Source organism: Cariama cristata, unplaced genomic scaffold (genome assembly GCF_000690535.1).
Source record: "Cariama cristata isolate BGI_N322 unplaced genomic scaffold, ASM69053v1 scaffold25241, whole genome shotgun sequence".
Lineage (NCBI taxonomy): Eukaryota > Metazoa > Chordata > Aves > Cariamiformes > Cariamidae > Cariama > Cariama cristata.
Window position 1 is genome coordinate 74,802 of NW_009601436.1, and position 26,576 is coordinate 101,377.

Sequence of the window (26,576 nt, forward strand, 5' to 3'; positions counted from 1 at the left end):
ACAAAGTGACAGTGAATTCAGCATAGCTCCATCAGATCCCGTATCACTTCTCTTCCTGTGTGTCTTTTCACATATATCTCATACCAACCTACCTCAATAGCTAAATGAAGATTAGAATGGAAGTGACAGCTAACCCACTGGTCCTAAATGATCCAAGTCTGAACACTGTGATCCTTGTTCTCTCACACACATTTAAGATGCATAAGGTACCTCTTACGGCGAGTTCAAATCTCTGCAAGAACACCACAGGACTTCCTTCTTGTATGCATCTACTGAGCTGGTTAGCTTTGGGATGACATTAAATTCCACTGACTGCCACATGATGTGGACAAGTTTTCATTCAGAAATCACAACTCGAGCTACTTCATTTTTAAAGGTGATAAATCATCAACTTGTGAAGTAAAGGAAATCTGTCCTCTTTCTCTACTCCACTATTTTACCCTTCCTCCACATCCAAGCATTGTGCCTGTCTACGTTTTAGGGATATTTGCGTGACAAACCATGTGCTCGTATAGCGGTTCTGCAGTGTGGTTCAGTCCTCCTCTCTGTCATCTTCCACATGCACGTACAAATCCAGTACTAATTCTGAACTGCTGGCCTCTCCTCCCACCCTCAGAACACAGAAGCCCATGGGCAATGAAAGAGAAGGCTCCCTGCATGTCAGTGCAATCTGCAGCTGCTAGAAAAGTCTGGTCAGATGGGTGAAAGATAGATCAATCTTGCCTCAACGATATGAAGAAAAATACAGTATGTTGATGGAAAAAAAAAAAAAAAAAAGAATGTTTGCTTTTGTCTCACTTTATAGAATTTCACTTTAAGGAAGAAGGAAGGAAAAATCTCCTTGCGATAACCTTCGGTTTGGTTTGCTACCTCTGCTTCTGCCCACAAAAAAAATAGGCAACATTTGATGCTTGTTTTAAATTGACCTATTTTAATTAATTTCTGCAGAACCCTTGCGGATAAAACAGTTGGGTTTTTTTTTCTTCCTTCCTTTTACATATCTTAATCTTTCATTGAAAATGATCAAAAACCTATGGCAGCAGATGGGCATGGAATAGGAAAGTTTTCACAAAGGAGTTCAGGTATCAAAGGAGAAAAAAATGGACTTCACTTTAAGTTTTGGAAAATATTTCTAGGCTTTAAAATTTATAGGCAGCTTTGTATCTTTCAGTTCTTAAAGGAAAATTCCAGTAATCATTTTGCTATAAGTTACTGTAAGTAAATATTTACTGTACGTGCAGTTATTTTCTTCTTTCCACTTCTCCTTTTCTCAGATATACCCACCAATTTTTCAGTGCTTCTAGCTGAATGTATATTTAAGGTGAGGGAGATAAGAGAAATAACTGCTGTAAAGAACTATAACCAACTCTCCTGGCTCCCGTTGTACAAACCTGCCCTTGATTACTGTTTCTAAAAACAAGCACTCAAAATGAGGCTTAATCAGTGAACCACTCTTTACCTGGGACCAATGTCTCTGGAAATTATCCTTAAATTAATCAATTAAAGTATACACTACAGATTATTCACTTAGCTCTGTTTGGAATGTAAACTATGAAAGGGTAGTTTGAGAATGCTAAGAAAGTTATTTAAGAACTTTTTTTTCCCCCAAAAGTATTGTTTGGAGTGCCTCACTGCAGCTTGTAAGACTGGATGTAAAGGTAGGGCCAATAAATTCTGTCAGTGCACTTATTGAATGACAATTTGCCAGCCCTGTGCAGAATTAGGAGCAGCAGAAAGACTCAGCATCAAAAATAGAAGAAATGAATTCAAAAGTTTAGATTAGAGCAAGGCAAAAAGAGGTCAGAAAATGTAACTGAAAAGCCTCAGTGCAACAAAGCCGCATGACAGAATTAACGAGCCCTGTTACAGAATCTGCACATACCAGATCCTCAGCGAGCTTGGAGTCTCATTGACACTTTTCACTGGATGAAGACGTGGTCTTGTACTTGCAGAGATGCGCACAAGACACAGCAGTTGACTTCTGGCAACAACTCAAAAAGCAGGACTGTAGAGTGCTTTTCAGTAGCTTATTTCGATTAAATAGAATTTGATTATGCCTGTCACTTTTCATCTGACAATCTCAAAAGATTTAGCAGTCATTTATCCTCCAGAGAAGGGCATTAGAGAGATCACTTTGTCCACTGCTGAGATGCAGTGGTTCAGAAGCGTGGAAGAGATTTAAGTGTCCTTAAAATCTCACGTGAGAATTTAAGGACACAGAATACTTTACTACTATAGAAGTTGACATCAGATACCTAGATGTTGCTCTAGGTTTAAATGGGGAAAGACTCTGGCTTTAACAATTTTTTTCTTTAAAACCATCACTACGTTCCTTTAATGACAGCAGGAGGTGAGAAGTTTTGTTTAGCCTTAGAGCCCGACCTGCAGCAGTAGAGCTCGACCTAGCATCTCTACCTAGTCTCTACCAAGAGAGCTCTACCTAGCATTGCAAAGGGCAGCGATGCCAAGGTGAACAGTGCTGTAAAAAAGATGTAAATTGCTGTTTCTGCTGCCTGCAATATGAGCATATTCCTGAGAAGTCTCATCCAGGCTGACTAGCGGACTGACTGTACTTAGATTTGAAAGTCACAAAATAAAGAAAACCCATTGTAAACAGGAAGCGAGGAAGGTGAAGTATACTTAGGGGTAATGAAAACAAAGCTTCAAGTGATACACACCAGAGTGTAGTAGCACAAGTCAAAGGCTGAGCACGAGATTTTTGAATATTCTGTGTTTGCTGACAATCTTTCAAGGGTAACATCAAGGTTCCTTAAACGGGGAGAGGGAGGAATATACCTGAACAAAGAATATAAGCCAGAATGACTGTGGCAGGCTTTCCTGAGTAATACCTCACCGAGAAGCTAAGAGACAGGGTATATTTGCCTGTATTTTACCTGCAAAAGGACACATATTCCTGGAAAACACAGGCAGGAAAGGGGGGTAAACCAAACTGATAGAGGAGTTTCTCATGTGGTGTTCAAACTCAAATGCTTGCATGCGGAGAGGAATTGGGACAAGTATTTACAACAGGTGGAGGTTTGATGCTGACAGCAGACAGCATGACTAGTTGTTAAAAATACTAAAAGGTGTAGTAATTTGAGAAGTATCTTAAGTACTGCTTAGTGTCTAAACAGTAACTTGAGATCAAATCCCTGTTTTTCTCTCCTGTTCTTCTACTACTGTAATTTCAGACAAGATGTTTAAGACTTAGCTTCAAATGCATTTCAATTCTTCATGTGCAACTTGAGGCATCCTGACCCAGTATTGGTACTGTGGGCCACTCCTGTATCTCTGTCTGGCAACTAGACACATTACTTACTCAATGAATGGTTGCACTTTTTACCCCAAGCTCTTCCAGCACTTTTCACCTCAGCTCCTCAGAGAGTAGTGCAAACCCTAGTATCTCTCAAATCCCTTAAATTCATAGAGAACTTGTCAAGAACCAATGTAATCATTCTGTAAATTCTTCACTCTAGAATAAACTTACCTTAGAAACTAAATAATGCAAACTTCTAACTCATGAAAAAAAACCACCACAAGTAAAAAAAAGATGGTCCTGGGGAAGAAAAAAAGGTCTAAAAATGAAGAATATGTTCTACCAATCTCAACAGTTCAATGCTATGGCTAGCATTTCCTAAGCTTTACCTTCCCTCTGAATCCAGATATCAGTCTAGTGAGAGTGCTACGCTTAGACTAAACAAGCTCTCTTCATTTGCTGAATTACACTCGATTGCATACCGGTTTGGCAATTTTACTCTCTTGTAGGGATTGATGAGTTTGTAGTTGAACGCGAGTGAACCAAGCAAGCAAACTGGATTAAACTTGGGCTCTGCTGACGTATGGTCTGTCAGGCTTAAAGAAACAAGAGTGCAGAGTACTTGGAGGTGTGAATGCATGTTGTGTGAAAAATAAAGCCACTGGGAAGTCTTTTTATGGGAACAGCTATCAAAATCTACTAAAATCATCTCTTTCTCTGGCCACGTTTATTCATATAAAAAAGGGGAAGACCCATTCTAAAGCAAGTGACTTTGGGCCAAATTCCATCGTCTTTCTAAGGCAGAATGAAGGCAATAGAAGTGATTACAGTGGAATTGATGAAAACACCCATGTGTGCAGCTGGCATCAGAATTCAGTGCCATTCATCTAACAGAACATTTTAAAAGTTTCAAAAGCATCTAGAAATGAGCTAGATTTCTTTTGTACAACAGACATTTCCAACATACATGACGCACTGACATAAAAAAACCACCCCAATGACCTGCATTTGCCAAACCATAGTTCTTCTGTTTGTTTCCTTTTCTCCTTCTTGTCTTTGAAATAAATATGACAGAGCTGAAACCTTGAGAAACTCAGAGAACTAACTTGACTGTTTCTGAAAGACCACCGGTATTTCAAACATCACCTTCCTGTCCCACCAGACGCAATGGCAAAAAAAAACCCCAAGGATCAAAGCGCAGCTTAATTTCTACTGTTCATCAGATGGTGCTGGCAAATCCAGCTGGGAAACAGGTTTTAATGGTGATTTATATAACAAATCAATTTAAGAAATGGTCCTGAGCATTCACTTAGTCACATCATCTAGGCTACCAAACATCTGTCGTGAAGTAACAATTCAGTACCTACGTACCATAGGATCATTCAAACTGATGACTTGGATAGTGAATTCTAACCTGTTGCCTGCATATTCTGAGAGTTTATGGACCCAAAGGTTCTACAACAAGTAATTAATGAAAGCACCTGTGCTGCTAGTAGCCTTGCATAAGTCTGCAAATCAAAAATGATAAAATTATTGACTCAGAATTCAGTACTTATACATCAATCTCCCTGAGGGATCCAGTCCTTTAACAGCATTTGCAATAATTCCATGTGATTTCACAGAACCATCACACCAAGATCATTTTTGCTGTCATTTCTACAGATACAGCACGTGTCACAACAGTGTGGTCACACCAGCAACAGGGGAGGTGGAGTGACTCTTGCATATCCCATTCCTTTAGATGGTGTTGACAAGAAATCCATTAAACGAGACAGTTCCACTGATTCTGGAGATGTGTGTGCAGTTTTTTATGTACTTCTTACCTGGACTCCTTTTGAGTGATGGCAAGATAGATTTCCCACGAACTCTCTTCAGGAATAGCTCCATGTGGTATCAGCAAACTGACTCCTACAAAAGAGCAAGGGCAGAACTTACCTTTGGGAAAGGCACTGGATGTAAAGAACAATGCACAACTGGCCTCTGATTTACATGCCTAGAAAGGCCATCTACTAAAGCAGAAGAATGCTCCTCTGAAATAGTAGTTCTGACTACAACATTATCAGATGGAAGGAAAATACATGATTAATATGATCCACATAGTTATTAATATTTGACTGTCTTAGAGCCTGGATAGACTCATATGCCTAAAAACTTTGTGCTCCAACAGAGCTCCTAAGTAGTTGACTTCCCATTGTTTTGTGCCACTAAATGACACTGGATTCATAGTCTAGATGTGACTGAAGGCTTCTCTTCCTCCTTGGGTACAGGCAGACTTCTTTGTCTACTTCACCACTTACACTAAAGGGAATAATTTATGGAAACAAAAGGCACCATCAGGTGTTTCCTTCAGGCTTGCAGCAAGAGTATTTTGTAATCTCAGTCATTCTGATGGTCTTGTTACCCCAACAGGCTTTTATCTGGTGTAGCAACAGAACAATCTCTTTTGAGTTCCCTATTTAATTGTTCTATGCCTCTTACTGGTACACATCTTATCATCTGCATAGCTCCGTGTTTTACAAGACATGATCATGGTTTAAACTTTTCCTGAAACCTCTTTGCCCTTCTCTAACTTTGAAATCACATCTGATAATTCTAGGATCATAAGGAATCTCATAATGGAGAGACTACCTAACCAAATTAATCTGAATTTGCATGGAAATCATCATACTTTTTTGTTCATATACATAATAACTAGTGAATCCAAGTGATACGATTTCCCTTTTTCTCTGCTAGTATAAATTAGAAGTTACAAGGATGCTTTCCACCAGGTACCAGTGAAATTAAGCTGTTGTATAGCGTACTCAATACAGGAAGACTGTATTTTACTTTGCATATGTCACACAATGCAGTACCTCAGCTAAGTGGTGATATGAATGCACTATAATGTACAATTGGCTAGCAAATTTGATCTGACAGAAATAGGCAGAAGGAAGCAGATAAATTGCAAGCAGACCAAACCTGCATTTAAATAACCGGATGGAACTACGATTGCATAAAGTAGCTAAATATACAGTATACGGGACTTCTTCATTTACGACTTAACTGACTTAGTGCCTCTACCTTTGTAATATTCATTCCTGAACATAAAACCAAACAATCTGCAAAGAAACTAATACATTCCATGTGTTGTGCGTGACTGCACACTAAATATTGCATCCCTGAATTATATACTGTTATCAATCTTCACTAAATACAGACCATATTTTTTATTATAACCTTTAAAGTACCCATTTTATGAAACAGGAAGGATAAAGCTCTAAATCATTCAGTTCAACTGGATACTAAGAGATAAGCCTGGACAAACTAGTCGAATGAAAACAAAGTTGAATTTAAAGTGAACAAAGATCACTGGAGTTTGAAAAATATCTTCTTCGCTAGCAATGGTGGCACCTGGCTATTTCTGCTACATTTGCCATTTTGATAAAGAAAGTATCCAACATAAGGAATTTTATTCAGCATGATATGAACATAGTGATGTAGTGTAACATACTGCGGGACTATGATTTTAACATCCTTTATCCGATTCTAATTTGGTGCCGTATGTTTTCAGCTAATTTAACAAACAATTTCTTAAGTCTAAAATATGTCTCGCAAAACTCTGAAGTCACAGAACAAACTTTATTTCTTAAACAATGGAAACTGAGCATCTCTGCTGCGGTGTTTCAGTGCATAGCCCAATCTTGAAACGCCAGTTGACTTTGAAGTGCCCTACTATGGAAATCTGTCAAGCTATTAAGCTAAAAGAAAGAGAAAATCAGAAAGCCAGGAGTAAATGCTAATGAAAAGCGCACTAGAGTTTTTGTCGAGAGCGGAAGCTATTCTCAGGAGACGTCTGTTTGTTATATGCTGCAGACTTCAATAACATAATGAAGTCTGACAATGTTAACGCAGTCAGATGTTGATCCATGTAGATTCTGCTTTGAATGTGACCCCATTATATAAGATGCTGATCCAATATCGACCTCCTTCCTGGGGAGCCCTTCTTTTGGATCAGGATCCAAGCAAGCAGCAGCTTTGATTAATGTGACTTTCATGCTGAAGACATCAAGAGAGGCAGTAATTTAGAACAGTTCAAATAGGCATAATGCCTCTTTACTACTTATTCCAAGCTTTCTTCTGATCAGTCATCTCCTGTGTGGGCAGCATGCTGTACTTCCCAAAATTTGCATTAAGGGAGCCCCTACCTTTTCTTTTCCTTCCCTCCGCTTTTTTTTTTTTAGTTAGTTACAGAACACTACATCAGGCAAAGTAAGTTTAATCTAAGATTATTTCATATGCTTTTAATGAGAAAGGATCTACCCACCTGTGTTTGGAACCACTAAACGGCCACCCAGGTGTCCAAAAATGGCAGTTGTCTTCAGCTCACTTGTTGTTGAAATAGAAGACAGGTTCTGAATATACGTAGCCTTGTTTCTAGCCTGTATTGTCCCAAAAGCTCTATTATTCCCATGAGGAAAAGTTCCAGAATGTGCCTTTCCATGATACTCAGCCCTCTCCGTCACCCCGAGGGACACCATGAACGAACTCTGAACTTTGACTTTGATGTCTGACAGCGGGTTGAACAGCGAAGACTCTGTCATGAGCTCCTTGTCAATGGGATCCTGCAGGCAGATTGGGCCACTGTACGTTCTGCTCACTGTCAAGTCAGGCTGCATGGATGAGTTCAACAGCAGGGAGTTACCTGGCAGAACGAAGCAGGTTTGGGAGTTAGTTACTGTGTTGAGACGTTAAACCAGAAATCTCTTTCTGACCTCTCCACCATTCCCTTTTTGACTTGCTCTTCCTTCCTGATACTCTCAGAGCTCAAAATCACATCAAGGAATGTTAAAAAACAGATGACATGACGCGATAGATCTAATAGGTACTCGATAACTATGTTTTCCGCACTTCAGGCAACTCCAGAGTGCATGAATCCAAGAAGGAACTTCCTTTTTGTGTTGGATTCGGGTTTGTGCATACGTCTTTGTTCTTACATTTTTTTTTTTTTTTTTAAAAAAACACATTAAAACCCATTGGGTGAAAACACATCTTTCTGCAGACCTTTTCCGTGAGCTTACACAAAACAATAGTTTCATGCCTGAGGGAAATTGGGTTGAAAAGAAAGTGGGACAAGAATAATACAGGGGAAAAATACCACAGTTACTCATTTAGAAGCATTTTAGCTCAGAAAACACTCTGAAAAAAAGAGAAGGAATGGACAGGTTTAGGGTCTGAATCCTTTATCTGCTTTGATCTTTTTTCATTTGTTTTTGTGATTTTTTTGTTTGGTTGGTTTTTCATAAACAAATTTTTCTGAAGTAACTAATTTTCTAGAAATTATCTATACTGCGTCCTTGAAAATCTGATCACTTTAAGGGACTGCAGGTTGGGTTGCTAACATAAACACATTCCTCCAAAGAATAAAATTTGGATCACACTAATCTGTTGTCTGCATGTCGGTATTGTGCTTTCGTTTCTCAGCAAACAGAAGAGAGAACTGGCCTTTTTTTTTCAGCGGAATTGCTTAGTTTACAAATGCTCTTATTTAAAAACCCCACAGACAGAGCACCCAAAGCAATTGAAACTGAACTAACAGCATCCTGCCATAAGAGAAATTGGCCTGCTCAGATGTTTTCAGAGCATCCAGAACTAATGTTTCTGAAACATTAAGCCAAACAAACAATTCTCCAGACTCAAAACAAGATTTCCATGCCAAACTGAACAGCAAAGGAAAAAGTTACTATTTGAGAGAGTCATTGAGAATTACATGACTCTAATCAAAGGCTTGGATATTTATATGAATGAGTAAACATCCTTCAAACATCCTTGTCTACCAAGCCCTTTTTCCAATTTCTTGCAATTTATGCTTGGTTAGGAATGTCTCCCAGAAAATAAAGTAACTGTAAAAACAACACAGGAAAAAAAAAAAGAAGAAAAACAAAACCCAAACTTAGCAACGTATTTCACTTTGAGAGGTGAGGATACTTTCACACCTCACCAACACACCCACCCACCCACAATAAGGCAGGTCTCTATGTTAGAATGACAGTACGGAAGTAAAGAAACATACTATTTTAATCACCATTTGTATTCCTCTCCACTTTTCTGTCCAAAGGAAATAATATTCCAGAAAACATGAGTCCTGCTTTTAGTAAATTAAATATTTCTTCCATATTTTATTGTATTGGTGGCTTTCTGAAGGTTTTGTGTTTTGTGTTTTGTTTTTTTCAATTAATACAGGTTTACGCACATTTATTTCCCACAGACCTCACATCCCTGGAGGTGTTCAAAAAATGTTTAGATATGGCACTTCAAGACATGGTTTAGTGGGTTTAGCGGGCATGGTGGCATCGGGTGTACGGTTGGACTTGATGATCTTTGAGGTCTCTTCCAACCATAATGATTGTATGATTCTATGATCCTATAATGTGGATATTTGCATGCTAACAGCAGCTTATAAAAATACATAAAGTTGGATTTCTCAAATTAACAGTAAAAAATTAATCACTTTTATTGGAATAAAGAAAACAGAAGATCTGTAACTAAATAGGAAGGATCTACAGACATGCTTTCTGGGTTTGTTTTGATTTAGTTAATTTGTTTTGGTTTGTTTGGGCTTTTTCTAAGTCACAAATGTCATTGTAGAAGTTGGTGACGGTATTTCTAAAGCACTTAAGAGTGCGGTCAAGAAAGACGATGTATTTGTCCAAGTTGCCGTGACAGACGAGTAGCAGAGACAGTGCTAACCACCGGATCCTGTTCCTTGTGCGGCAGCCACCCTTCCCTGGCTTTCTACACATCTGCTCAGCGGTAAGCTGGAGTGCCCTCCCACAGCCAGTCACTGACTATGAGCTTAGTATCTCTTTGCAGTAGGAGCTCTGGAGAGAAGAAAATGAAATCACAACACTAACCTTGTCTGACTGTTTTAAAATTAAATGTCTGGAAGCCTCCTGTCAGTGCAGATGAATCAATCACATCCACGCCGTACTCACTCTGACTCCGTCTGTAAAGGGTAACGCCAACCACCAGCACAGCTACAGCAATGACTGCTGCTCCCAGGCCGGAGTACAGGGCAATGTCACTGGCGGTCTCAATATCTGAAAGGAGAAAAAGCAGGTACCAAGTCAGCAACACTCACAAAAAGGTCCTGGCTGGCGCTGGCTGGCCGTGAGCAGAGGGGACTGATTATATGAGGCCGCAGACACGTGGCCGGGGAGGTAAAGCTTGAGATATAAATGTGGAACAGATCACAGCAGGATAGTGGAGCACAAGGAACATCGAAAAGAAGGAATTGAAAGCATGAGCAAAGTTCCTGATGCATCACTCCGTATAGGTGGGCTTACATTGTTTTATGGTCTTTACAATGTACATGATGCTACATTGCACCGTGGTCTTTACAGTTTTTTTAAAAATGGTAGAGCTGGACTCGTAACAGTCAGAAGCAGAGCGCTTGCCACTAAATAGCCTTCTCTCTCATCAGCACACACTGCTAGCTTGGGCTCCTTGCTGAGGTTTGCAATCGTTTCCCATTGCAGCCCAGTGGAGATCGTTAAGGTATGGTAATACACCCCTTAAAGGGAGGACGCGGAACAGCTGCAGCTAGGGAGGGCTGCTTTAGCAATCGGCGTGAGTCTCGTCTATTGCTAGCTTCCAGGGACACGTAAGTTTTAGGTTTGAATTCTGGAGCTAATACAGGAGGTCATGAATCCTCTGAAAAATCAAGATTTCCCCTTCCCTCCTCTTTGTTTTCTGCGTGAGCTTTAGTATGAGAAGGAACGGTCCATCCTCGCACAGCTCAGCGAGGGGCTGAGGAGATCCCACGTATCCTCCTGGATTCCCACAAGCATCTTCATTCTTTAAAAACATGTTGGAAACCGAACCTTCCCTGTGATCACACCGTGCATTAAGCTTGCAACCAAGTTTTCTAAGACTTCAAACTTTTACTGCAGAGAAAACGAATTCATTGCTTTGAAAGAATGAATCTAAATGAAACCTGCAATATTACGTAATTGAATTATCCAGTCCCGCTATTCTGTGATCTTCTGGGATTTGGGACCACGTACCATGAAATTAAATTACTTGGCAAGTACACTTAGTGGGTCCTTCGGTAGTTCCCTTAATGCCAAACTCCCATTTAGAGGAAGAGATAATCCTGTATTCACCCTATACATCATCTGTTATCCTTCTATATGCTGCTTCTGCTGTCACGTGAGAAGCATTTGGTACAGAAAGTGCGTTTATTTATAACAAATGACAGTGACAAAAAATAACTAGGAAATCCAGACTACTCAGTATCAGTAAATAAACTGCAATGTACAGAAATAGGGTAGGGATTTAAATTCAGCATTTAATAAACAGCCAATTACTGAAATTACTTAATTAGTATTTGGGAGGAGGCTTCTGTTGTGCATATGTTTTTCTGCAACAAGTCAGATAACTTTATTCTAGTTGAATTTTTAAAATGAAACTTCAGACCATTGAGATGAAAGAAATGTGTAGCTATGGGCAGCACCAGAAAAGCTAACTTTCCTGGCTCACCAATTTCTTATGTACACGCCATGTCTGGCAACTACCAATACAAGCAGCTGAACTCCCTGGGACGGCACACCAAACGCAATAGGCGAGCGCCGACATAAGTGAAATGCCACATGAATCGCAGCAGCAAGGAAACCGAGTGCGTAAACACTGCTTTCAGTGGGCTGGAGAACATGGGAGATTTGGTGTGAATAAGGCAATGGAACCGATATTTTTAGTTGGGCAGTTGAATCAAAAGTAAAATAAACTGTTTGGCTCAAACATCCTTCATAGAAAACACCCTTTCCATCCCCATTCTCAAACTGTTCCCAGTCAACCCCAAATACAACATTCCAACATCCCGTTCAACCCAAAATAAACATTTTGAGATCAGTTTTACTAGAATTGCTATTTAGCCCAGAAAATAATTCTGCAAAAATTCTGTTGAATTTTCAACCAACCTCATAATGAAAAAGGTTTCTGTTTTTAACACGTTTACAACTTGCTGAGAAGGAGAAAAGAAAAAAAAAATCAAAAATTTTCCATAGTATATCAGCTTTCAGAAGAAATCCATCTTCTGTAGCATGTCACGACAAGTAATCACAACTGAATAGACTTGTAAGTAGCTCTTATCCAACTTCTTGGAACATTACAATTGCCACACAGTTCTACTAAATAAATTACTAGAGAAAAAGATTTTTTCTGAAACCTTTTTTTCCATTTTTGTCCATGAAATGCCCCCTTGAAAAATGTTGTAAAGAGAATTTTAAGTATTTTACGTTCAGAGTTAGGAATTCCAAAAAGCAAGCTGTTAGCTGACAATGTGAATGTATTAGACCAGCAATGAGAGATGCCCATATTCTCTTACGTCAGATGGAAAAAATAAACGCAAAAAGACAGGGTCACAAAGGAAGACTGGAAATACCTCAAATCAAACCAAGACCACTTGAATGCCAATCCAGTGCCTTAATCACATACTGGTTCACCTCCATTTTACTCTCTAGTATCAGATGCAGAACAGTAAGTACAGAAACTAATTACATTTCTATTTCTTCCAATTTTCTATTCCCAAGCTATTTTGTTGTTACAGGGAATTAATTATGGAACTCTATTGTTGACTTAATTTTTGTGGGTAATTAGTACAATGAATAAGCCAAGCGAATGAATGCAACGTATCTCCAGTGGCAGAGGAAACCTAACAGCAAGGGGGTTCTTTTCCTTTCCAGAGAACCATAGTGAGCTCATAGCTATTTGACCATAAAGCGTCTTTAAGTCTTCCATTTTCAGCATTGCTTTAAAGCAGAAAAGTGCTGCAAATTTGAATTACCTCTTCTACCTTCTTGAGATAATAAATTATAAAGCCTGAAACATGCAGAAATAACCTATCAGTAAAAAATTACTGCCACCATAATGGCAACGGGTAGAAAATACAGGAGTTGAACTTTCACCGTCAAAACCAGAATATAAAACACACCTTAAGTTCTCACCTGTGAGTAACTGCAATTTATTACTCTAAATCCACTTAGTTTAGCTGCTTCTTTTCAATCAATTCAGATGTCAGATAATTTAAGTTTCATACTTTTATAACTGCACAAGACTGCCGTACACAGGTTAAACATGAGAGTAAGAATACAGAATTTTAAAACAGTTTGACTCAAGCAAAATTTTTCTTGAGAAAAGAATTTTGTTTTCAGTGAATACTTTTAAGTATCCCTAGAACTTGAATTTGACACTTTGCTATAAATTATATGATTAAAATCTCTTACAGTTCTTTTTTTCTGAATTTCCTTATCTTTAATAAAATGGTCATTGTTCTGTTTCGTAGAAGACCTGGAAGTGTTATTCAAGAGTTCCCATAACTATTCCATTGCAAGGGGAAAAAACCACCCACAAACCCCAAGTAACTAACACACAGAGTTCAGAGGAAAAGGATACCCTTTTCAGCATTTAGTAGACTTTAAAATAGCTTTATCTTAAAAGAGTAAGAGAAGAGTGACGTGGTATTCCTTTGAATTGTTCCTACGAAACACCACCGCTTAAGAAAGGGGACTTTCATTTTTATTCAGGATGTTAGTATTTCTTTAGAAACAAATACTGGCTTTTTAAAGTAATTTTAATCTCTTCACCTTTTTACCTTTTCTTATGGATAATTCCTTTTATGGAAGACTAGAAATCAAAGCAAGAAGAAAAGAATGGCAAATTTGGGGAATGGGGTAATTTTCTGCTTTTATTTTTTCCCAGAAGGGAACAAAGCAAAAACCAAACAAACTAAAAAAGAAAACATTTATAGTCAACCAATTACTATTTAATGAACTGCATCCTCCCAGCCCAGAGGAGGTAGGGACTCTCGTAAAGCTCTACGGTTTTTATACATTTCAGTTACAGGATACGTGCTGGTGGTAATTGTAGCCTATATTTCACTCCACCTCCTGACACTGTTACACAACATTTATTGAAAGCACATTTGATGGTAATGAAGTTTCTATTAACTATGATTAAGTTTCATAAAGCACCTGAAGATAATTTAAGATGTGCAGGAGCAGAAAATGAAACATTTGGTTTAGTACATTAGGAAATGTAATTGATTAAATTATCTCATTTACAATAAGTGCTTTCCAGGAGCTACGCAGGGCATACATTTCCCCCCATCTACCATTAGAGTTTGCCAGGAGATCTGAAAGATTTTCCCAGCTTCCCATCCTCCCCCAGGTTTCCATCACTCTCACTTTTGTACTCCTTAGCAACTTGAAGTCCATTTCTTTATACAGCCAGCCTTCGAGAACAAGGATCAAAAGACAGAGAATCACGTAAGAGGTTATTTAGTAGAACAGGTTGCTTCTCAATTATCTTCATAATTGACTTTGATTTCGCATCAATGATGATTCATGCAGTCTTAAACTAAGTTCCTGTTTCGCCGAATAGCAACAAGCTGCGTTATGTTTCTAACGTCACAGCTATAAAGCAAGCCTTCAATTCTCCTAGGTATCTTACATGCTAAAATCAATTCCGTTAAAGTTACTTTTTTAATAAATCAGAAAATAAAGCAATTTGGCTGGTATCCTTTCAAGATTCTCTAATTAAATGGGAACGGTGCAGATAAACAAACAAAATGTATCAATCGCCTGAGCTAAGTTATGACACAGACCAATTGTACGTGACCAGTTAGGAGATGATTCCAGCGAGACAAAGGCAAGACAAAACTAAAAACGCTCAAGCAGCCAAGGCAACCACAGCACATTTTTGATTTTGTGTATCCTTAGAAACCTACATTTGATTTTGTGTATCCTTCGAAATACCTAAGAACTGGAAACCTAAAGGAGAGAGATTTTTATGCAAGCTTTCTATGCATTCAAATTGTTTAATGGGCGAAACAGGGTGGCTATCATGCACCCTACGTGACTACACCATATTGAAAACTGAGAACTTTTAAAAAGCCAAACACCTTTCACTCACCAAGAGTTGTAGCCATCTTGGACAATAACTGTACTCCTCTATAATTCTTATTTTTATTTGCGTCACATTTTTGTTGCAATTTAGTTCTGTTCCTTTGTGAATTGTGATGAAGTTGTCCATGGATTACACAGATCTGAACTCAACCCGTTCCTTTAAAACCCTTCTTTTATCAGACAGAGGAATACTGTAGGATGGGATAACCAAACACACTTTGTTCAAGCTAGCAAGAAATTTTGCTGCAGGATGTTTTGACATTGCAGTCTACAGTATGTGAGCTCAAAGGAAATACAGTTCAGGTTAGGATTTCCAAATGTTTTCCTAATGATTTAAGGCCCAAGTTCCATAAAATTTCAAATAATCTGATCACCCCAGGCCCCTGTGTCCTGGCAGAATACTCAGACTTAAAAGCTATATATTTTATAATACATAATAGAAGAATCTGTCTTCAAAGAAGATATAAACAACTGCATGAGTTACTTTTCAGTACAGGTGGATTCTTAAGTCCTTCAAAGGAATTAAGCCAAAAATGTGTTTATGAATAGAAATACAATTTTTTTTGTTGAAAACTAAGCAGTCAAAAATCCTCAAAACTTTGTGTACGGTTTATGAAAGAAAAAAACAACTTCTTTGCTTTAAAACAGACAGGCCTCGCAGAAATTGTGGTTTTGATGAAATTGTGTCTTTTCTTTTTCTCAACCAAATCTTTCAGTTAGTCAATTCATTCCAAATGTGCTGCTCTGAACTAAAATTCCACTGAAAGTAATCTAAGCCTAAGAAACAAAGAGTGCAAGACAGAAGCCCCCCAAGCAGTATATAAATGATAACGATATAGTCTTTAAACACCTTTAAGCCGTTGATAAATGAAGGCCAAAGTGAGCGGAACAAGATCAGAGCGAGCCAGTCGTGGAACCAGATTTGAACCAGGCGAGCCAAACTCCTATATTAGTTTCTTTTTTTCTAATTACAAGTCCTCAAGAGATCAATTTCAAGATAAGCACGCCTGTAGAAAGGGCACCCAGTCAGACACAAATTACTAAAGAATGGTCACTTTTCTATTTTTAGCCTAAAACCTGTGATCATGAAGTTACTAAGTAGATGCTTTCGGTAGATGCGAAAGCCTTTCATATAACCTTCAGTTTTATTTAGCTTCTAAACAAATAAAACAGAATGGCAGAGAAGATGAAAAAAATCATATTTACAAGAGGAAAAAAAATAACTTACTTTGGGATTTTATTTCATGAAGAGGTTTTTTATCTGAGAGAGAGAGAGAGAGAGAGAAAGTTGCACTTAATAAATTTACATGGAGCATATCTATTTCCTATATCGCTTCTGTCTAGCTCTATAAATGAAACATTTTCTCCTTGTTTGCTGACAATATGAATATTTTATGTTGTCCATATTTTTCCCTTCATCTTTTTTTTTTTTTCTAAATCTCTTTCAGGATGTTTCTTTGCAGTAATTTCTCACTTGGTTAATTCAAGTATTTGTTAGCTTTATTGGATGTTTTTATTTAGAATATACATCTCGGCAATAAGGAAGTTCAATACTTTGAAGCGGATCACTTGGCAAAGAAAGTCAGTTAAGAATTAATTATTTTTTTGTGTGTTTGATATATGGAAAGGTTAGTGATGGACACTTAAAATTATTAAAATGTACAATATATTCACATTTTGTATAAATATACACCACTAATGACATCTACATGTCATACATACATATGCAAACACATTATAAAATAGGCTTTACACAGTAGTGCTTCTCTCAAAAATGAGGCTTCTCTGTCTCCCTTGTAATAAGTGTTTGAGTTATCCTTCATAACCTAAGACCTGAAAAAGTAATCTGTAGAAGATGGGGGACTCGGGCTGGTGCAGCACCCATACCGCACGAGTGCAGGCTCTGTAGGTGTAGACGGCAACAAAGCAACCCACGGGACACGCCAGCCCAGCGCAGCGGTCCGGAGGAACGCGTCTGCGATTTCCAAGACCCTGCTTACGAATTCATGTTCCGTGCGGGGTTGCCGGGACTGTCTCAAAGCTGCGTTCTGCATGCTCTATAAATACGGCCTCGAGATCAATTCTGCCACCCCGTCATTTCTTGGGCAGCCCGCCTAACTTAGGGAGCTATTCCAATACCTTTTGCTGAAAGGTTGTCGGAAGAAAACACCAAAACACAACATATAACTTACTTATTTCTATAAAATTCAACAAAGGCTAGCAGTTCAGCAGAATTCGACCAATCTAACAGACAGAATACAATGTGGGATATAAATCCCCAAGCAGACAAGACTATATCCATTTTGTAGGTGGTTTGCATTGTAAGGAAATTCCCTTTGACCGAGCTGTTCCCCGATTTATTTTGTGTTTTCCTTTTTGTATGAATTGATCTGGTACTGCTGCTTTTGGAGGTCAGCCACCAGTGCAGTCGCTGTTACTGCAGTCCTGTGATCTACACTGGGAAGTAGTGGTCTTAATGGAAACCACCTCACGGTACGAGATGTTCAGCTCAGTGTTTTGCTGTGTGATAATGTAAGCAAATGGATTATGAGAAGCCATCTATTATTTTTACTATTTGTGAAAATGATCAGTTCAGTAATACTTAACCCAAAAGATCCTTGGATTTTGGCTTTGCCAAAAAGCTAAGTGTGGGGGTTTTTTTATTCTTGAGGTTGTTTTTATTTTTGATAGGAAAGGATGTATGTAAACACCAAATGAGTAGTGTCAGACTTGAACTTTGCAATGGAAACAAACATTTTCATGCTGCTGACATAATGCTATCTACAGAAAACTGCAATAGAATTGAAATGCGTTTGTCATATAAACTAGTGAAATTGCTAGATCCAGAAGCCTCTTGGCAATATTCAGTATCACGGCTGGTTGAAAAATGGAAACCAAAATTATTTGTGATTTACAGTGCATTAGAAAAAACATGTTTGTAGTTCATCTGCTTATGGCCTACTTGTTTGTTTCTTTTTTGGGCACTGGGGGAAAAAAAATCAATCGTTTTTGAAGTTATAAAAAAATAACTTTAAAGCAAATAGATAAAAATAAAACAAGAAGCTCTACAAAACCCTCTCTTTTGTTAAGCAAAGAACAAACTTTCACCTCTGCAAGACAGTGAGAAATCCACCATGGAAAAGTATACTACTGAGAAGAGTGGTAGGGAATAAACAATGAACGAGCAAATACGCAAGAACCTAGGAAGCTGTTAGGACCCTCTTGAGTAAAAGCGACCTTTGCATTCAGATTGACTCAATCTCTGGTTTTCTCCCAACTTGACAGGCCTGGCAATCTTTCATGTATAACAAACCCAAAAAGAGTTCTACCTTTCTTCTGCATATAAGTTTATATCTATTCAATTGTTAGAAGTCCTGAAAGAAAAGCACTTTCAGTTGCTTCTCAGTTAAGGACTGGACGATCTGGATCCATCCAGAAAAATCAAAAGACAAAGTGAGAAAAAGGTGGTTTCTGCGAATGAAAGGGTGTCATCTTTGTGTTATTCCCAGCCTCTCCGGTCAGGGATGGAATAAAGAACCTGAGAGTAGAACCTGTTTTATCACCATTTCATTTACTGACTCCAAACTTGAAAACTCATGCTCAGGGTTAGTATTTTTATTCTGCCAGTTCAGAATCAGGCCTACGCTTTCCTGGCATCTTATGTTCTCACCCTTATTTTCATTTAAGTTCTTACTTAACCAAAGAAATGTTTTATTTCTATTTTTGCCTCACGGAAGGAACAAAGTTGACAAGTTGTGCCTGATAAATAACCTCCAAGAGATTAGTTTTCTGTAGCACAGTACTGCATTTCCTTCACAATTCCCCACGGGATGAAAAGCAGAGCAGAAAAGGCACATATCGGAAGATGAACAGGGGAAAAAGATTTTTTAAAAATAGGGTAATTGCATCAATTCCTATTAGCTGAGAAAGCAATTACAGTCCTAAAAATAATTTGACACAAGTACATACACAGAGCACAACCCACATAGGAATAACAGTGTCACACTCCAAGATGAAAGGCACAAGGACACTCCAGTCTACTGGAACGCATACGGACACCCAACTTTCAGAACCAGCACGCACTCCTTGGTACTGCCCATCACGGCAGGAGGAGACCAGCTCATTTAAAACCCAAGGAACACGTCAGGCCAGAGCTGATCTCGGCCCCACTCGTTACCTAACAGTAACAGCTTTTGTATCACTAGGCTTTAGCTTCCTCTCTTCCCACTTGGCTTCCTCAGTTCCAGTGAAGTGCTGTTGGAGATGAAGGATCACACTGACAACACGCTCAACTCCCAATTACACTGGAGTAGATTTTTTTCCCCACGAATTACCTGGAGATAAGTTTCTGGTCCCAATATTAGGTCAAAAATTGCTGGTGTGTGCAGCAGAGAGAAATCTTCCATTCTATTTGTCTTGGAATTAATTTTACAGCATTGTTGTGAGCGCACAGTTTCCCTAACTCCCATCTCACCTTATAAAAGGAACAGAAATACTTCACCCAATGAGATTTCTGCATTGAAAATCCCGCAGCAGCAAATTCCATCCCCCGATATTCAGCACAAGCTGAGAATTTAATTTTGTTAATTTTAAATAGTATGGCTTTGATGTCAACATATGCATCCCTAGTAGGCTTAGATTTTAAATGGCTTTTCATGTCAATCATAAAATTTTGGTTTTATTACTTATGCCACTTATCCTTTGTAAAATGATTTCGATATTCATTCTCAACATCAGTTGTGTTTACAGACTTTGTGTTTCACAGCTGACACTAACTTGATTAAATCTGTTCAAAATTTACTCATATTTTTTAAAGTGCTTTTTGTATCTTTTTACCCATAATGATCCATTTATTTATTTTAAAGCAGGCAAGTTCTTTACACATAGTGGATTAAGAACATTTAAAGTCTACTAAGAGCTTTTTAAGTCTCATGTGTAGAAAAGTGATTTGCTTCTGAAAGAGAAAGCTTTTGCTATTGCAGCCATCTGTTTTCAGACATACACTGTTTACTTCACTTCTGTTTGCACCTGGTTGTGTAAAATAGTTACATTTTCTTAAAATTGCATCTATAAAGTGATTCTAAATGTCATGGCAAAGAAAAATCAAAATTCTTCTGAAAAGACGATGATGAAATCCTATGCTAGTTCAATTGATTTCAACTTGTTGGGGCATTTTTCTTTTTTACTGCAGCAGCATTAGTCAGGCAAGTTAGTGGTTCGTTAATAATAATATTCTTTGCGCCAGTGGTTGTACAAACATAAAGCAGAGGGACAGTTCCTGAATCAAAGAGCTTGATTTTATATAAAGCATATGACAGACAATGAAAATAATAATAATACTTAACAATTCAGGTAATTATTAAAACTAAGTTAGTTGCCATGTTGTAACTATTCCAATAGCGCATCTATCAAGTAATTTGGTGGTAAGGGCTTTCTTCCAATGCTTGCTATTGGAGTTCTTAGTAGGGCACATTAACAGAGCAGCTTAAGTAAAGCAATAGCAGGGAAGCAATACTTCATTGTCATCTATTCTATGGATAAACAGAGAACTTCTATCTCCAGGGCTGTCAATATGAGATCCTTTATAGGCATTAAATTTAATAACACAAAAAAGAAATACACTGGCTGCGCTATATGTGTATCTCTAATCAGACTGGACTGTCATGGGATGTCTTTTTCTTCTTTTTTTTTAAACTTTGCTTTCTGAGAAGGAAAGTGAATTGGCGACTGGTTCCTTACAGTCTGAAGTTTTTTTACTTTCAACTCCTAGTGATGTTTCTTTGCAGGACCTTTCAGAAGGCAATCTGCTTTATTTTCCACAGCCAAAACTACTACATTTGTATCTGCTGGAAAAAGCCAACCCTCCCCTGTCTCATACCCCCTCTGAGATGAAGTGAACTGTTTGGACCAGCTGACATCCTACCCCCTTTCTCTTTCTGTTGCAGGAACTTGCATACAAACTTCTCGCTAAAGCTGCAGGCCGTACAGACTTAGATCCCGAATGCTTCATTCAGAGTTCAGCACTGGTCACCTGTACTGGGGGTTAGAGGTTGCTCATGAAGAGAAAGCAGTCACTAAACAAAGTATGTTTTCAATAAAGGCACTGAATGAATGCGCCAACATGTACAGAGTTCACACTTGAGAATTTTACAAGGCAGCTTTTATATTTCTTACTATGAAAAACAGTCGTCTTCTAGGGAACGCAGATGCATTTTAAAAAAATAAAAAGATTGACTGTTGCACTGCTAACATGTCCATGAATGGAACTCCAAACATCCACTCCCTTTTCCTCTGTGCGCAGTAACATCTCATTTGACCAGCATGTGAAACCTTTGCTCATACAAAAAGCTTCAGAGGGCTTTATCCTAGAACAGTTCCTGATAATGCACTCCTGGAATTGGCAGTAAATATCAGAGGTAGTCCTCAAAAGACAGCTGGCAAGCACAGCACCAACCCTTCGCACTTCTGTGACATCCGAGGAGGACTCACACCGCTATTAAAGTGGTGATTCAGCACTGTACAGAGCGCGACAGGGACGTTCCAAGACCTGCCTGTAGACCGAGTCTGGATGAACTCCTCGGAGCGAGGCTCAGAAAGGAGAAACGAACAGCTGGAGGAGCCACCACCAAGAGCCCGTGTGGTACAACCCCTGGTTGTTGGTACAGCAGCGCTCAGAGGCCCAGTCTGTACCTGACACCAAATGTGCTACAAGGACTCGAGGAGTTTCAGTGATTTCCCCCACGGAATGAAGCCATTGCCATCAAGTAAAATCTGTATCCTGACTCTCAGTGCTTAATAACCACAGCTCTTCCCCAGGCCATGGGCTCCTTTCAGACTACCAAAATAAGCGTAATACCACATTTGTTCCTCTACCTCTACCATATAAGTGCAGCACCGAAGAGGACACACAGGACTGACACATAACTACAAAATATGAAAGGAGATTAGTCTCGAGGTAGGACAGGTAATCTTTAGCACCTTGCAGTGTCCTTAAGGCTCTTCTTGGAAGCAGCGACCTGAATAGGGCCAGCTTTTATTAACTCTGGTGAAAACCACAGAAGGAGCCAACTAGATGGTACGTCAAGTCATGACTGTCACAAATAATGACAAGTGTGCAGACCTCAGCTGCATCTTTTCATGCCCCTTTCAGCGCATCCTTCTGACAGTCTTCCAATGGATATGCTAATCTGCACCCATGAATGGATCCTGGATTTATCAAGCCATCTGCCGGGAAGGGCATTCAGTTAATGTGCAGGAAAGAGAAAGACCTCGGAAAACGTCATGTGATCACCACGTTGGTCCTCAAAAGCTGAATGAACTGCTGGGCTCACAAATTCTCACGAGTTATTCTTTTTTAGAACAGGGGGAAGGAAAAAGGTCTAAATTTCATTTATGTCCTTTTAAAGACTGGAGCTTGTCTGCCTGACACCTTGGAGCAGGACGGCTGTTCTGTAACCCTGGAAACTTGAAGTTCTTAGAGACGTATAGCAAGACTGCTAGGTATTCCCTCCCTCCAAAACCAAACAAAATCTTCTTTAATGTCTCAGCTGAGATGTACGTATTTCTGAAGCCTGAATAAATATACAGGATGCTACCTGCCACTAAGAAATTATTAAAATCTCAGTGCAAAAAAGGGAGTTCATTTTGTTTAGAAGATTATTTTCCTCATCTCACCAGATGTACTTCATTGAAGAACTGGTTGGGCACAGTGGCTGTTTCTTTCTCTCTGAAACTGCCAACCAGTATTAGGAAGGTGCACATGGGGGAAGGCTGTAGGCACGTACACTATTGTAATCACGTATGTGATGGTTAGGAGCACAAGGCTTAGGATTTATAGCCATATTCCCTCTGTTGCATGCATCGTGGTAGAAGAAGAAAATGACTGCTAGGCATAACGTGAACACGTACATGCAAAAGATCAAGAAGGAAGGGTAATGCAGTACCGCAGAAACAAAGAAAGAGGAGTATTTAATTAGGAAATTAAAGAAAAAGTAGATTTATTTCAGTTTACATCTTTCAGCCCTAGCATTCCTGATTGCTCCCGCGGCTGCCATCTTATTGCTAGAAAGCGATGAGATGACAGTATCACTTCATGGGCAGGGAGCAGCATTCAGCGTAGGAATAAACTTGGGAATTTCTTTGTTTTGAGACTACGCAGCTGTCCCTGGGTGTTCTGCAACTCTACAGCTGCAGGGCTGATTTTCTTGGCTCCGAGTTGTTTGTTGATAGTAGCAACTATGCCAGATGCTTTCCCGACATTTACGAATGGGCAAACCCTTTCACAGGGAACTCACTGTGAAGTAGATTTGCCTTTATTTAACTTCTGTGTTAAAGGCAACAAACGGAGTAAACTTTGACCTGAAACAGCTCTTGCACCAAGAGTATTCATGTTGGTGCTTTGCCAATTTACTTGCAAGAGAAGGCAGAAGGCTAAGTAGTATATTCTGTGAAATATGTTGCAGCAGGTGGTCATAATTACACATTGCAGAAAACCTTTATCTGGGTTTTTAGAATCATCTGATAATTAATAGGTGAAGTATGTGCTACACAAATCCAGTGACTCAGAAACCACTGTGGATTTCAAACCTCACATACGCAACTCTCGGAAAACAATCTATTTTTTCACAGTGATATTTCAGCCAGAAGAGTTCTACTGACGTGGATGAGTGGCAGATATGCTACGTTACCTGGATTACGGTACACATTTTAGGCCATGCCTCCTAAATGCAATTCAGTGCCAACCGTTACTCACCTTGAATGCAAAGCCCTTCAGTGCAATTCTCCGACTCTTGACTCAAGCCCTCGCAGTACTTCCCTCCGTTTCTTGGAGGCGGTGCAATACATTCCCGAACTCTCAAATGCTCGCATTCTGGGCTGCACACAGACCACTCGCTCCACACTTCCCAGTTTCCATCCACTGAATGGGGAGGAAGAAAAAACAAACATCATCACTGCATATCAAACTGCTGCGGTTAAGAGGTCCTACCAAGAATACTTGTTTCATATCCCTCAGGCCACAGCAAGTAAAATACAGTATAATTCTCAGGAGAAATAAATATAGTTTTATCAGATGTGAAGTTAAAATCCAGCATTAGAATGTACCACCTCAAGTGTGCAACAGGGAAGCTTTTAAAACAGCACCAGTATATTAACATTCTGCAAATAAAGTCAATTAAAACTGCCACCTAGCTATGTTTCAACACAAATTCTACCTTAAAACAGGCTGATGTAGAGAGGCCACACATTTTCCTACCAGAGGAACGATGCTGACATTTACAAAAAGAGCATAGCTGGCCTTATAGACTTCTGGCTAATGCCCTGAGCCAGACAATGGATCAATACGTTGCTTTGCTGACTGATTTATAGCTGTCTCTGACCCTGTCCCAAATGAGAAGGGTTTCCACAGTTCCCTTTCCTTTTCATGCATAAATCAGATTGAAGAACAGTCAGATGAACACAGGGACATATATAAATAATATTAAGTTCTTTAAATCCCAGTTCAGGACATGTTGTACCTAAAAACTCATAAAAGCTAGAAAAGAGACTTGCCAGAATCCAGACAAGCTCTGCTGTGACCACAGGCAAACATATTCTCTTAAAACATACAAGCATACACTCCTGCTAACTTTCTTTAGCTGTACATGTGAAACATCAATTCCAAATTCAGACAAGGGAGGTTTCAGGTGAACAAATACGGAAACGCACAGTGTCCAGGGATCTAACACCACACTTCATGTATAGCATAAGCTCAATTTCAAAAGGTTAATATACTTGAAAGCAAACTTTTGCAAGGTAAATAATGCTTTTCAGTGAAGTTCTCAGGTTAGGTTTCTGTGGTTCTACCGTTACTGACATCATCTCCCCTTTCCCTATAGCCCCACCCACTTCGATGTTTTTTCATATTGAACCAGTTGCTCTGTTATTGAGTATTTAGTTAGCTTCCGTGTAAGTTAAAGCACTGCCAAACCTGGCAGATCAGGCCACAGGTGCTTGTGAGTACTGCTCAGACCCTACACAAAAGCTGCGGGCTGTAGTCTAAACAAGGATGCAAGTATTTCCAATTTCCTTTTGGACCTCAGTGGGCTCTTCAGAGCACAATTGTCTGCCTGGCATTTCAGACTGAAAGAGCTCTCCTGTAAATGTGACACCCAACATTATTCCTTAGTACACTGTGCATATCTCACCAGGGCAAAGAGAAGTGCAGGTGATTTTCTGCACTGACATTCCTTCGCAAAATGCACCTCCGTTGAGTGGAGCGGGGTTGGTACAGGTCCGCGATCGCTTCTGCCAGCCCCGACCACACCGTGCATTGCAGTTTGACCACTCGGTCCACGACGACCAGCCTCCATTAACTGCAAAACACAAACATGCTTGAGGTTGCGGTAGGTGCGCTAAGAGACGTCAAGCAACAAATCTGATCAGATCATTTCATTCAAAGGCAGAAGTTTGTTTTTATGTTCTACAGGTAAATTCCAAGCTGAAGTAGGAGCATTGCTACCTGTCAGTACACAACTACAGAAAGGCCACAGTATCAAAGAAATATGCTAAAAAGTGCAATGACTGATAAGAGTTTGGGAGGGCAGTAAAAGCAGGCACCTCAATTCTCATAAAATATGCTTTGCTTAAATCATAAACAAGACTTCTTTATTTTAAAATGGGTGTTTTAAGAATCCTCTGCCTCCACCAATTAAATGTCACATGCAGTAATAAACATGGAGAGCAACAGAGGATGGTAATAAAGCAACGGTTCTGCTCTTTTGTCCTTTGTAATATCTAGATTTGCTAGTTAGCGCTTGGATACTGCAGTACCACCGATCCAATTAAGGCAGCCCTTTATGTACCTCCTGAGGCATGTGCTTCGGGGCATCCTGATACAGGCAAGGCTTATTTATGTGGTGGTTTAGCTTATAACTGGATCTTCTTAATATCTGGAGCAAGGATTGTTATTATTGACATAACTTCTGAGAATCCATCACAAACAAAACCCTCCTAATTCTATCCACTCTAAAAGCAGGCGTGATCTCAGCCTTGAGCAACAGAACTGAAATTCATCATCACAGAAAGGAGGTTATCCATTTCATTTCGAACCATTTGTATGTTAAAAAATACAAAGTACTCCAGCAATAAAAGCACAGGCATGTAAGCTTTTCCATACTTATCGCGTTTTCACTGACCATACACCACAACTGTCGCAGACATGCTCCTTCTCTTGGCAACAATGTTGGCAGCCATGCAGGTATAGTTCCCAGAGTCGGACAGACGTGCCTGTCGGATGATGAGGTTGTGGTCTGCTCTGGTGTCAATGTTCTCATCCAGGTTGGAATCTATGGGCTCCTCGTTCTTTAGCCATTCCACCTGGAGAGGGATGGAGCAGGGAAGAA

The 26,576-nt window shown here is 39.3% G+C and overlaps 1 protein-coding gene across 1 annotated transcript in view; it reads right to left on the minus strand.

The window, feature by feature from the left end:
* Positions 1 to 26,556, minus strand: part of UNC5D (unc-5 homolog D (C. elegans)) — a gene marked incomplete at its 5' end in the record, with an annotated part of 47,737 nt that extends 21,181 nt beyond the window's left edge. The window contains 7 exons of the mRNA XM_009710464.1: positions 5,080 to 5,164; positions 7,560 to 7,937; positions 10,147 to 10,332; positions 16,424 to 16,456; positions 23,948 to 24,112; positions 25,380 to 25,547; positions 26,370 to 26,556. Of these exons, the coding sequence (XP_009708766.1) occupies positions 5,080 to 5,164; positions 7,560 to 7,937; positions 10,147 to 10,332; positions 16,424 to 16,456; positions 23,948 to 24,112; positions 25,380 to 25,547; positions 26,370 to 26,556 (1,202 nt within the window). The remainder of the gene's footprint in view (positions 1 to 5,079; positions 5,165 to 7,559; positions 7,938 to 10,146; positions 10,333 to 16,423; positions 16,457 to 23,947; positions 24,113 to 25,379; positions 25,548 to 26,369) is intronic.
* Between the last annotated feature and the right edge of the window lie 20 nt (positions 26,557 to 26,576).